The sequence below is a fragment of the Apostichopus japonicus genome, chromosome 20 (genome assembly GCF_037975245.1).
Source record: "Apostichopus japonicus isolate 1M-3 chromosome 20, ASM3797524v1, whole genome shotgun sequence".
NCBI classification, from domain to species: domain Eukaryota; kingdom Metazoa; phylum Echinodermata; class Holothuroidea; order Aspidochirotida; family Stichopodidae; genus Apostichopus; species Apostichopus japonicus.
In genome coordinates this window covers 13,758,927-13,773,169 of record NC_092580.1, presented here as the reverse complement: position 1 = coordinate 13,773,169, position 14,243 = coordinate 13,758,927, and the positions used below count along the sequence as shown (strand labels likewise).

The 14,243-nt window shown below is 37.1% G+C and overlaps 2 protein-coding genes across 3 annotated transcripts; both read left to right on the top strand.

Annotated features, from left to right (window-relative positions):
• Nucleotides 1-467: 467 nt before the first annotated feature.
• Nucleotides 468-6,081, top strand: LOC139962063 (adenosine receptor A1-like). The gene has a single exon (XM_071961910.1). It carries the CDS (start codon nucleotides 1,699-1,701, stop codon nucleotides 2,890-2,892), a length of 1,194 nt encoding a protein of 397 aa, XP_071818011.1. The 5' UTR covers nucleotides 468-1,698; the 3' UTR covers nucleotides 2,893-6,081.
• Nucleotides 6,082-6,591: 510 nt separating this feature from the next.
• On the top strand, nucleotides 6,592-10,625 carry LOC139962064 (uncharacterized). 2 transcript variants are annotated; one of them, XM_071961911.1, is made up of 4 exons: nucleotides 6,593-6,906; nucleotides 7,849-8,040; nucleotides 8,528-9,154; nucleotides 10,270-10,624. In XM_071961911.1, the coding sequence occupies exons 1-4, from the start codon at nucleotides 6,795-6,797 to the stop codon at nucleotides 10,470-10,472; spliced, it is 1,134 nt and encodes a 377-aa protein (XP_071818012.1). In that variant the 5' UTR covers nucleotides 6,593-6,794; the 3' UTR covers nucleotides 10,473-10,624. The 2 variants fall into 2 exon arrangements, with proteins under 2 accessions (XP_071818013.1, XP_071818012.1); XM_071961912.1 differs by lacking the exon at nucleotides 7,849-8,040 and having other exon boundaries at nucleotides 6,592-6,906; nucleotides 10,270-10,625.
• The last annotated feature ends 3,618 nt before the right edge of the window (nucleotides 10,626-14,243 follow it).

Here is a 14,243-nt window from a genome sequence, read left to right as displayed (position 1 = left end):
AACTTTCTAGACTCTATCAGAAACATGCTATACATGATTCATTACTGCACTTCTATTGTAACACGAAAGTTTCATTTCATTTCATCGTGCAATAAATCAACTGTCGACGTTCCATGGTTTGCTATAACTGTTACTTTGAATTTCGCTTTTTGCTATTGATGGACCTAACCAATAAAAGGTCCGGCATTATTTCGCCATTTTTTCTTCTTTCTCATAATTGATTGGAACACAAACTTTGAGATATTAGCAAAGAGGTGAAATGAAGGATGGATATAAAAAAAGTTAAGTAATAAACTTTTCAATGAAGCCAGTGTTGGCCTCAATACATAAACTTCCGCAATCAAAAAAACAAACCAAAAAGAAACTGCTGACAGTGATATCAAACCTGGCTATATATAATAAATATACCCTACATATTATTACCGAAGTAAACGAATTTAGACAATAAAAAATTGCAAATCATTAAAGAAATATGATCGGAATACGGCACTGAAAATGTTTTGAGTTTCGCTTCTGGGGTGGGGGGGGGGTTGGGCAGGGGAAATCCTGAGAAACTGTCAAGGTTACACTAAGCATCATCAGAAATCTTGTTCTACTGCAGTGATCCAAAACTTATATAATATAAATTAAACCTTGTCTGATTTATTATCAATTGTAACAGGAATGCTGGTTGTTGTCATTTTAATATTCTCAAAAGGAGCCACTTAGTTAGACGTAGAACGTCAACTGAAATAAAATAAAATTAAATACAAAACTGAAATATCTTCATCTGCAACCTTGAGCCGCAATTTTGATATATGGAGGCGATATAACAATTAAAGCTATTGTTTGTCTCACCAAACTTCACAAGATTTCAATATGTAATTGCTTTTTATTAAAAAATGCCCATCAGGGAGTCCCTTTGATTGATACATAACTTACCGTTTAACTGACGGGAAATCTCTTCGTATTTCGCTAAAATTGAGGTCACATTAATTGCTTAAGTGGGAAGGCATCTTTTGTTAGCAGCTACATACGAGGGATTATAAAAGTGAATAAAACTCGCTGTCATTTGTTAATTGATTTCATAGATCGTCGTTTAATATAGGTCTATACCTTTTTTAATATCCGTTATGTAGGCCTGAACAATGGCAGGTGCAAAGCCCCGAGAGAGTTGCAGCATTAAATATCTTTGGTGTAAAACCTCCGCTAATAATGCCAAAATGGGGGAAGGATGTCTCGAAATGGACAAAAAATCCGCCGGACAGATCATCTAGTATAAAGTGCCGAACTATTCTATGAGATTTAAAACAAGGAAACTTCCTATATATAAATATGTGATTGTTTCACAACTTTAACTTGAACTTATTATCGAGTCCTGAGAAGTTCGTGAGGCTGTGTGTATATTCAATATATATAGATACGGTGAAATTTTCCTGATGATATTAAGACGTTGCTATACGACAATATCTCTTGAAATTCGAGAATACATTTCTTTCATTGAAAGCCTATATATCGTTACATCATTGGATTTTACGTATAGCCTACCGTTGTATATATACGACAAGCTAACTTGAGTGAGACTTCTGCTACTTCTTTTTCGTCTTCTGGATTGCGATATACGGCACAGACTTAAAGTTGAATTATTTTTAACAAAGCATAGAGAGTTCCAATAAATAAATATATATATATATATTTTCTCATGTTTTTGGACACAAAATGGAATCGGTTAATACTTCAAGCAATGATTATTCAGCTGCTTCCACTGACCAAGTGATTTTAATATCGGTATACATAATCGTTGCCGTGGTTACTGTCCTTGGTAACTCCTGCGTTATTTTAGCTTACGTTCGATTTCCCCAAGTACGTAAGTTGCCATTTAATATGTACATTCTTAACTTGGCTCTGTCTGATCTCATGGTCGGTACTATCACTATTCCTTATCATACCATTTATCTCATATGGCCATCGCATCTCGTTCATGTCCAATTGTGGACTTTTTTGGTACTGCTTTACATGAATTACCTTCTGCCTTTCGTGTCGGTAATGCTTGTGATCGCTATGAGTGTTGACCGTTATGAATTAATATCAAGACCGGTTCGTTACCATCAGTTCAAAACTCACAGGGCTAATAAGAAGATCATAACAGCCACATGGATTTTCACAGCTTCGTATGTCTTATTTTTCATGATCGTTAGAGCAACATTGCTCTTCAATGGAAACGGAGACTTCAATGTGGCTTACCTTCTCGTATATTTAGGTGGACAAATCATCCTACCTCTTGCTACGTTAGTTATCATCAATACTGTAGTTGTCATTAAACTACAGATTCATTTATCATCGATGGAAAACAGACAAATGGAACTTCCATACATAAAAAAATCGAACGGGGCACATCATGCCACTGCCAACGTAGAACTAGATTTGGAGATCAGAGAATCAAGAATGGATGATGAAATAAGTGACAGTGAACCGGAAGCACGTACGACTAGGTCAACGTCTTTTACCGGTGTGACTTGTGAAGAAAAGGTAGTGTCTAACGATACAGTTAATTGGAACAGAAACACACTAAGAGATGACGTGAATACGAAGAGAGATATCAGTAGGAGAAAGTACCAGGGTTCAATGAAAGCTGCGAGAAATCTCATCTTTTTCGTAGTAGTGTATTTATGCTGTTGGGCACCTCTCCATCTTTATCAAGCGACAGCACGGCGCTCAGGTGAATCAACATTGGTCGACGATATTTTTTACGTAATTTTGTACTTGAATTCCGCAATCAACCCATTCCTATACGCAGCCATGAGTGCACGATATCGTGAAGCATTGATGAAATTGTTCTGTTTTAGGTCTACGAAAGATCCTTCTCAAGTTGAAACAGTCTCGCGATTCTTCACCGAAGATACTGCAAACTAGGTAGAGCTGTCCAGGTTCGCTGATTATACAATGGGAGCTATTATACTTTTCGATATCTGAGACTAAGCTTACATGTCGTTAGGGGTATCACCGTGATAAGGAAGGGTGCATGGGGATAGATGTATATATGAAAGGATATCATCCGTAGGGGTAACGTTTTGCTCTGATGACCTCGAGAAGCGGCCCATTAGTTGGTCTTTGTAAAAGCTGGCCTTCTGTGGATACATAAGGTTGCATTGTATGATTTAAAGAAATACATAGATCTACATTTGACATAATCTTCTTTATTGACTCGCTTGCAGACGGTCATTTGACAAGCAATTCAAAAATACAAAAATTGTTTCCAATATAAGAATACAGGGCACTTCAAAGAGATGGTTACAAATAAAAAGTGGTTAAGCATGTAGTCGATTAGGATTTAGTTATCATTTTAATAGTACTGATCGAGTTATCCAAAGTGGTATCATGACCAAGGGTATAGATCTACTAAAATAGCGAATTGTTTAATCTAGTGTATACGTACTATATAGTAGCATAGAGTATAGGCTTTGGTCAAAGTATGAATACGTTTCTACTGCGCAGTGAGACGTCCAGATATATACATGTTGTTGATATTATGTACAAGGTATATCGTTAGCCTCCATGATGGCGAAACAATGGAACAATTCAGTTGACTGCATTTATTTATTATGTAATACTGATCCAATGACGCATCAACAAAATGTCCAATCTAATAAATCTATCAAATGGAACATGATTCCATATCCGACGAAGAAACATAAATATGTTTGAGTAGACGTTCTTTCACATATAGTAATTCCTTTTCAAAATTGTTATAGGCTTGTTTGTATCATTCAGACCATAGGTGTAAGATGATTGGACAGATGTTTGGAGTACGGAAGGGTGGAGGGTGAAACGCCTTTTCACTCTTATAATTGGGCGAATTTATAGTCCGTGTCAGACGACGGTTATGGCGGTTTCCCTATAATTCTTGTATATATATACAAAGCCTTCTCTCCCTATCCTGCTTATCGGTCTAAAGAGTTGAGAAGGTTACGTCATCAAAAATGATTGAATGAGTCGCAAATGAGGAATATTTAACGAAAAGAATTGTCACTTAGTACCGTGGTTTTCTTGAAATTTACGATAAGACTAACGAAAAGTGCATATAAACTGTTTAATGACTCGGTGTTGCAGCCAAACGTCAAAACTAGTTTTGATGGAAATGTGGAGAACATATATGACAACAATTCGACGAAGTACGGGAAAATAAAATAAAATGATCATATGACGTTATAACCTGTCACTTTTAATATATACGGGAATGGAAGTTGGGTATGTCTTTCTACGGCAGTACCTTTGTCAAACCAGGCGCGTAGCCAGGAATTTGCCAAGGGAGGGGCGAAAATGTAGGCAAACTATCAGAGCCATAGATACGGCATTGCAAACTATCTAAGCGTAGCGCCACCATAATCGGCGCGAAGCGTACAAGAAAATTTTGGCTGAAGATGCCTCCCAGATCGCTGGAAATGGCACTTCCCGGGCCTTCTTAGTTGCATCTTAGCATTTTCTCTTTTGAAATTACTAGAGATACTAAAAACATTAAAACAAAATAGAATATGCTCAAGGGGGGCGGCCGCCCCCTTCGCCCCCCCCCCCCCTTGGCTACGCGCCTGGAGTGATATATCAAGGCCAGGGGGAGAGCAAGCTAGTAGAGACAAAACTGATATTAATTAGGACTACTGCTAGGGATACACGTTATAGGTTCTGCTATTAAACCAAGTTTATACAGGGAGATGTATTTCCAACCCCTGGACCGAGCCTAAATAAATGTTTCGTCTGAAATCATAGCCTATTGACTCTGATAGGATGATCGTTAATGCTAAGTGTGGTTTACCATGACGGATATTACTTTGCCCTGCACGTTTCCTTCCCTTCGAATGTTTAACAACTCAACCGGAAGATTATTTCTTTTATAATCGGAAGTCCAAATTCAAAATGCTATTAATCTATAAGTTTATATACGCCTATAACAGTTGATATCTGGAAGAACTAACAAGTTTTCCATCGAATTGTATATGGATTAACAAGAAGCGCAAATGGCGGTGGGTTGGATTGAAATTAAAGAGACATAACGTACAAAGCATCCTGCATATATAATGTTATTAATGTCTGTATAGTGCTTTCGAGACATGGTGCACCCTGGGAGTTGTTCCCTGGTGCACCGTACCACAAATGCATTTGATGCAAACAGCTCCACACGACGATTAATTATTTTGCTTTTGTTTTAAGGGGCGGACGCAGGATTTGTGACAAGGGGTGGGGTCTGACTGGTCCAGCCGCGACTGAACCTAAGACTATCTAAGCGGAGCGCCACCATCGGATGGGGCGGAGCGTAAAAGAAAAATTTTGGATTTACCAACCCCCCAGATGGGCGGAAACGGCACTTCCCGAGTATTCTAAGCTGCATGTACCTAGACTGAAAATATGGATCTCATGTCTGCAATTTCTCAATTGATGAGAAAAAAACAATCTATGAAATATGGTAATACATATCAGAAGAGTTGAGATGATACAAAAATCATAATGCCTTTAGCCCCCAATCCCCCTCCCGTTCCGTCACCACTGTTTGATGCAGGACCGGATCCAGAATTCTGGAAGGGTGAGGGTTTTGGCCTCCAGTGATCCTAGGGTCTAAGGGGAGTGGGATTCCCTCTATCCATTGTGAAATTCTCGAACACCACCTCAATTTTGAAACTCTTCGGTCTGAAAATTGAGATTTTTAGGCATTTTTGGCACGTGTAGCACGCGTGCACACTATAGTTCATTTGACGGAAAAGACACACCTGGCTGACTTGTAAGGATAACCGCCCTTCTGACGTCCTACATGTTTAAAATTGGCGTTTAATTTAATTATTTTTTCTCTCTCTCTTTTTTATTTTCTCTTTTTTTCTCTCTCTTTTGGGGGGGGGGCGGGGCCAAGAGCAGGGGGGTCCGGACCCCCTGGACCCCCTCTGGATCCGCGCCTGGTTTCGCTGTAGTTTTTGAACTCTTCTTTTGAATTGGCACTGGATTGAATACGGAAGAAGAAGTGGTTTGATTTAAACCACTCTTTTGAGATGCTTAGAATACCATACCGCAGGGATGTGCGCAGGATTTTATAGGTGGGACGTGGAGGCAAACTTTGATATTCCCAATTGAGATAGGTAAGGGGGCAAATATATATGTATATATATATATATATATATATATATATGTGTGTGTGTGTGTGTGTGCGTGTGTGTGTGTGTATGTTGAGGGGTCAAACTGTGCATTCAGAGGCATATATTGGGCTAATAAATGGTTTTGAATTTGAAAAAAGGACCCCGACTGAATGTTTCTCACAGACTGACGAAAGAGGTGAGGCGTGGTACCCAACACCACACACTCCCTCGCGTCAAATCATTGCCTTACAATACTGTTTTAACGTGCAGGTGTTCAAAACATGCTTATCTCCGTATATAGTATGATGTATGATCGAAGAAGTATTGACATGTAATGATGTGGAATACATTACACTTACGGTATTATCCACTTTAAATTCCTTTAACTCTTTTCAAAACAATTCTGGATATTTCACAGTGGTTTCCTGTTTCCTCGTAACCGTTTTTATTCGTCACGCTGAATAATGTGCTATAGGAAAGAGCAAACGCATCAATCATGTAACAAACACAGATTGATGATTCTTACTTCTGTCAGTTAACTACATTAACTCTCATTCTATCGAGAACTTATTAGGCTTCGTGCTACTATTTACTTTGGTGAATAATTTCAGATATTTGGAGATATTATATATGATATATATATATATATGACATATATATATATAAATATGTAATATAAATAAATATATTCAAGACAATATGGACGGAGAAGCGATGTATTTAACCAGATTATTTTTCGCCGTCTTGGTCGGATTATCTTGCCAGGCTCAGTCTCAGCGAGCCAGTGAAAGTATCTCCAGCGCAGTTTCAGGTAAACCATTATTTGAGTACCACAACGTGTGCCTAAACAAGGTGCAGGAGTGTGTCCTGGGGAAGCGATATACCAATGCAAGTATATGGGACAGCAAACCTGATCAGGACTCTGGGATCGACTCTTACAGTGGGTCCTACTACAGGAGAAAACCATAATTTTAGATATGGAATGTTGCATTGTGAGGCATATTTTAGGCATATTAATTAGGACTACAACTAGGTCTGCACGCTATAGGTTCTGCTAGCACAAGAACTACGCAAAGACAGGGTTGTGTATCTCCCCCCCCCCCTTCACCCCACCCCTTGGATCCGCGCCTCAATAGATCTTTCCTCTGAAATGAATATTGGTTCTGATAACATATAGGTTTGCTCAAAACAATAAGGTATATGATATACAAAGTGTTGAAACTTTAGCATTCCTTACCTGTATTTTCGTTTCCTAAATGCAGGTGTTCACTGCATATTTCAATCGGCAGTAATTTCGATATCTATGTGGATAATTTATCTCCTTTCCCGTAATCCTTGATCCGTCAATAAACTGCATGCTGAATGATGGACATTAAATTAAGATGTATAAACAACTTTTCCCGTTGCTGTTAAAGTTTTAAAGGCTTTTTGGAGTTTACTCTATAGAATATAAGCAAGCATGTATTGATTATGGTACATGCTCTAAATATGGAATGTATGAAGCGTATAAAAACCCATATGTTATAAGATTATTAAATGTTTGTATATAGCTTTGATACATTTAGTATATAGAGTTCAACTTTTGTCTTACACCTCCAGCCCAGTTGACCGAGATAATACAGTACCTCTTTTTTCATGTATATACTTCGTATTTGTTACACCAAGTTTCATATTTTTTTTAAACTATATATAGAAGATTAATAAATGATATTTCATACTTGCATGGTATTATCTTGTGCACCTTTCATGTCAGGTGAATCGGAAAACCCTTGCAGCTTCAGGGGGATTTTTCTTCTTCATGAAGAGTGGCTTGAACTTGATCCGTGTACTTCATGCATGTGTAATAATGGAACAGTATCCTGTACAATTGAAACTTGTCATGTGCCAGATGTAAATTGTACCGCTTCGACTGTACCAAACATATGCTGTCCCATTTGCCTATACAGTAAGATAACGTATTACAGATTTAACATAGGCCTATAGGTTAATATTAAAGTAGACTATATATGAATATATATAACGGCCTATATATGAATATATTATGAACATTTATACCTAGTCTATATGGAAGTGTTTAACATATATATAGTATTAACCTCTATACCCATGTGGATGTGTTTAACATATTGAAATAGTATTAAGCTATTTACCTATATATGTATGTGTTTAATATATATAATTAACCTATATGTAATATATATATATATATAAAGATATATATATAGATATATATATATATATTTATATATGTATATATATATATGTATATATATATATAAAGATATAGATATATATAACGATAGATGTGTTACATGCAATGTATTATGGACCTCTATATTCCTACATGGATAAGTTTAATATATAGTATTAACCTCTATACCTATATGGATGTGTTTAACATAAAGTATTACTCTCTTTACCTATAACTATAGAAATGGTCGCTATAAGTACAAATATCCTGGACGTTTCCTTCAAATTAGTGGGAGATAGCGTGAAATATTGTCGATTCTCCTTGGACATCTCAGTGGAAACGTCGCATAGTACTGACGTTATCGGCGAGAATCTCTGGAAACTCAGCGCCTGGATAAGTACGAACGCGGATGGAAATGGAACGAAATATGCTTTGAATGATAACATATTCAGTGAACAATATGCAGCAAAGCCTTTCAAATTAAGTCACTATCCACCTTGGAAATGGAAGCATTTGTATTACCATATGCCATTGAGAGAAGGCCCGTGTGATCAATGCGAATTCATGTGTGTTGCATTTGGTCAGGCTGATGACCCAATCACATTCGAAAACCTATCGTTTCGCTTTCAACCTTTAAATTTCGAAACGGAGAGATTAGTTGACTGTGCACCTCTTCCAAAACGCAAAGGTGAGGACATTATTGGCTGTGCCTACGAAGGAATTTCTTTCCATGACAAAACGGTGATTCGTCCTGATAATTGTATACAATGTATGTGTTTGAATGGTACCGTCAACTGCACCAAAGAAAACTGTGACGGAGGAACAGATGTACCAAAAGAGTGTTGTCCTTCCTATAGACCTACCCAGAGTGAGTTGAAACACCCGTTACTCATAGATTGTACGTTACTGAACGAGTACCGTATCACCTATATAACCAGTAACTATACAGTATAGAAGTACCGTATAGTATAATGCATTAAGAAACAAAGAACTTGGAATGTGTACCTTTTCTATATATATAATACAGGTACATTGATTTCATATATATTGAGAGATATCTTAAGATTTAACACATTCGGAGGGTACATATATAGTCTTTGCACGGCTGTGTGAAAATAACGTATAGGCCTATTAGAAGCGGCACATCGTTACAACGCAACGCAAAACGCATCAGCGTTAACTTTGAACTATTCTGCTTGTTGGAACTTCAGTAAACATAAATGTATTATAATGTAAAGTATAATGGACTATACGTATACGACATCATGTATATCAGCTGGTTCGCTACATTTAGACAACGAGCCAGGGCCTTCCACGAGGACCGATCTACAACCCATCTACAACCTGATCCCTATCCCCTCAGAATCGATGCTCAAAATACATGAAAACTAGCTGGGACTATATTATGATAAATGACCAACAAGGGCGTAGGAACCGGGGGGCTGAAGTATCATTCCGCCCCCCCCCCCCGCTTCGCAAGTCAGAAAACCCCTTTTTCATTTCTAAATGAGAAAAAAATCTCATTTGGAGCACCAAATTGCATCTAAGGCCAGGTGAAAATGCAAAATTATATACAAAATGGAGTGGGTGGGTTGAAGTGTGCTATATTGCACCAAATTGCATCTGAGGCCACCTGGAAATGCAAAAAAATTCCAAAGGGGAGGGGGACACCCCCTCCCCTTAGACCCCTCCCCCAGGCCGGCCATCAGTCTTCAGCCCCCCCCCCCACTCAAAAGTACCTTCCTACGCCACTGATGACCAAGAATTTCGTCGACAAGCTGAAGATAAAGGTTTTGCAGTCTGGAAGTATTCCAAGACCCATCGTAAAGTTTTCTCGACCAAAGTTTGGGCAAGCGCGTATACACTGCGGTTCAGGAAGCGTTTCGATGTAGATCACGTAATATATAAAAAAATACTGCTAAATGGAGTTGGTGTTTATACATTGTATGTGATATCATTGTTTTATTTGATGATTATTTTCAGCTGATTACATGACGACACTCTATACAGATGAAATGGAAGATGAACATTCCACGAGGCCAACCCTCCCAACCATTGTCATCGTCATTCTCTCTCTTTCTGTCTCTTTTATCTTTTTACTGGTTATTTTTCTACTGTTAAGAAGAAAAATGACCACTAATTCACAACTTATTGAAACGAGCGATAACACTTTGATGTTAGGTTGAAGGTGTGAGTTCAGAAGAAAAACGTCATGAGAAAGACCGCAGCTTGTATGATATGATCAATTAGGATAATTATTAACAGTTTATATGAGTGGGGCTGATTGGGCGGAAGACACACACACACACACACACATATATATATATATATATATATATATATATATATATATATGTATATATATATATATATATATATATATATAAATATATATATATATAAATATATATTCATATATATATATATATATATATGTGTGTGTGTGTATTCATATATAGTCTGCATAGCTGTTCAGAGTATCTCTCTCTAGATCCGGCTTTAATTTAGGAGTCACAAATGATTTCGAGTTGGTTAGCATCATGTTTGATTTCTAGGGTAAAGCAAATATGTCACCCAAAAACAGAACTAGTATTGTTTGATACAGGTGACACACGCTTACATGGGAATTACGACCCTCCTTACCGGTTTGTAATCTCTGGACATATCAGCGTCCAAAAGCTAGTGGTTAGAGTGTCCGCATATAAAGCGGAAGGCCCGGGTTTGAACCCCGGTGGAGGTTGGAAGTTTTTTCACTGTTCTGGATTTTCAACTCATAATGATTTCAGGTGGGTTCACGTTGATTAGAATGTCTCCAAAATTAGTAAAAAATTATTCGATGCACATCTTGAAGCAAGACAGAAGCAATTATGTCAGTGTAGATCAATGGAATTCACACCCGGCCATTTGCTTCAAGTTCAAATGTTTGTCTTCTCGAAAAAGGCACAACAGGAATTGACTGCACAAAATTGTCACTGCACTGTGAGTATCACTCCAAAAAAATTTAGTTTACTGATATAATAATTTTTTTTAACACGAAACGATAATCAAATTGTTTTATCGTATTTATGTTGATGGTGCTTTTCATTAATGTGTTCTGCATAAACAATATAAAAACATATTTATGTTTAGATGAGACTTTATGTGCGTGTTTTACAATCTGCATTTATCTCGGCATCTTTTTCTTTACCTGATATTTGGGTTCATTTATTCTACTTCCAATTAATTGCTAATTAAAGTACGTTCCTCTAATCTTTTGTGATTAAGGACTTATCATTTTTGTAGTTTAATCCAAAAAAATTTCAGGTTTCCCACGAAAGAGCCACAGAAGCAAACCTTACGTTATATGTCACCAAACGGCATCCGAAGGGACATCATTTAGGTCAAGTTTACTTTTTTTATGATGTCTGTTATCTCCTTTCCAAACTTTTTGTAGTATATACCATATACAATAGAATGACAAATAAATTGAAAAGTTATGAAACTTCCCGTCGTATCATTTTTACATAACTAGTTTAATAATATTATTTTGATGGGAGTATTATTTATGTACTCATCCCGTGCGTTTTCTTTTAAAACGGAGTCCAAGTATACGAGTTCTTTAGTCAATAATAATATAAAAAAATACTAATAATTAAAAACAAAATAATAATAATAATCATAATAATAATAAAATCATAGTCATAATGTATGTATGTATGTATGTATGTATGTATGTATGTATGTATGCATGTATGCATGTATGTATGTATGTATGTATGTATGTATGTATGTGTGTATGTATGTATGTATGTATGTATGTATGTATGTATGTATGTATGTATGTGTGTGTATGTGTGTATGTATGTATGTATGTATGTATGTATGTATGTATATGTGATCTTCCCGCAAGCAGGAACTCGCGAAAGAAGCCATGGAGGCTTATAGACTCGCAAGCTGACCGAAGCCATTCTCTCGGCACACATCCATTTAACACACATCCATTAATCATAATTATAATGACAACTCCTTATAAAGGTTCGCTTGATCTGTGATTTCACTAGCTAGAAGAAGACTAACGGGTGAGGCCGGTGGTTAGTTTTGCAGGGTGGTTAGTGCATTCCAGGGATGGGTGGTGCCAGGGACGTCCCCCTGCAGAAGCCACTGAAAACGTTTCTCTCCCCTCCTGTTTAATGTTTGGCGTTAATTCCTGCAACCATCTGTAGAAAAGATTCTACCAAGACTTTTGTTTACATATAGTTCTGCCTGTATCAGGCGCGTAGCCAGGAATTTGCCAAGGGAGGGGCGAAACTGTATATTCGGCATTGCAAACTATCTAAGCGTAGCGCCACCATGATTGGCGCGAAGCGTACAAGAAAATTTTGGCAGAAAATGCCTCCCAGATCGCTGGAAATGGCACTTCCCAGGCCTTGTAAGTTGCATCTTAGCATTTTCGCTATTGAAAATACTAGCGATATCATAAAAACATTAAAAAAAAATTCTAAAAATATGCTCAAGGGGGGGGGGGGGGCGGCTGCCCCCTTCGCCCCCCCCCCCTTGGCTACGCGCCTGTGTCAAACTTCCATTCATGATATCTCGAACAGGTTCAGCAGGCCTAACAAATGTCGATGGAGACTAAAATAATACATAAAATAGATCTCCAGTGACTACAAAATTGGGTCAATATATATATATATATATATATATATATATATATATATATATATATATATATATATATATATATATATATATATATATATATATATATATATATATATATATAGTTTACAATGAGGGCCTATGCATCTGTCAAGTGAGCTATATGCCACTCAAACACCGTACATATATTGTGGTTATATCGTAATTAAGTTTCTATTTAGTTGAAGCTTGGTTTACAATCTCTACACTTCCTTATCGATATGACTTTATGACGCAGTATACAGTCTCCTCCAGTGTGTAGTATAACAGCGTTTATGACCTGACAGAAGTATAACATATGGAAGCGTTCAAATGCCAGCAATGTGTTAATATTTTCCAATATACATGATATGCAGTTATCAATGACGAAATCGTTTGCTTTCCGATATTATATTAGCAGTTTTTTTTATTTCTTCGGTATTTGACTCAGACTAATAGTCTATGAAGCAATAGCATTGGAAGTTAGCCGGACAGTATCTTACGTAAGGGGAGGGGGTGGGGGGGTCCCCCACCTTCATAGCTTTCGTCACGCCAATCAGAGGTGGAGGAAGATCACTGAACCCTGGGGTACCGGTATAAGATACACAAAATTCGAGAGGGAGTATAGGGCAAACTTCACGCATTTTAATTATTTTGTTTTTATCTTCAACAACGGGTTTTCTGATTACAATTGTACTTAAATTTGCATCAAAAGTACAATTTTGATATAACAAAGGGGTACTTTTATTTAAAAAAAAACATTTGAAGAGAAAATATAGTTTTTTACCAAAAAAAAAAAAAAAAGGAGAGAGACACACCGTATTTATAAAGAAAAAGGCACTTTTGAAGAAAAACTTTAAAGTCCTCTGAGCCTATGACGGCAATTATGGGAACGCTATATCGAGAAAAGTAACTAGTAAGTCCCAACTTTGCTTCGGTAAATCATGAAAAACGTTTTTTTTTCGCGTACAATAGCCGTCAATCTGTTCCCGGATGAAATCCAACACATAAGCTTCCCGTGAAACTTTACGTGAAGTCAGAATGGAGGTGTTTCTGCGGTACAACGCTTTTCAAGTCACCATTTTGGTATCACTAGCCCTAAGTGTTTCAACGTCCAAAGAGCTTGTAAGTCAGACGTTTTATGATTTTTGATGAACTCAAGAAATAATATATTATTACATTTCAATTGACTTGTTAACATTGCTGACGTTTCAACTTGAATTGTTTTTAAAAGTAACATAGCCTGAAATTTAAAGGTGTCACCTCTAAGTGGTACTATCACAAACTGACAATCTCGCAGC

Coding starts and splice junctions, on each gene's coding strand:
- LOC139962064 (XM_071961911.1), top strand. CDS start 6,795: ATGGACGGAGAAGCGATGTATTTAACCAGATTATTTTTCGCCGTCTTG. Junction 6,907..7,848: donor TATCTCCAGCGCAGTTTCAG/GTAAACCATTAT, acceptor CTTTCATGTCAG/GTGAATCGGAAAACCCTTGC. Junction 8,041..8,527: donor CTGTCCCATTTGCCTATACA/GTAAGATAACGT, acceptor CTATAACTATAG/AAATGGTCGCTATAAGTACA.
- LOC139962063 (XM_071961910.1), top strand. CDS start 1,699: ATGGAATCGGTTAATACTTCAAGCAATGATTATTCAGCTGCTTCCACT.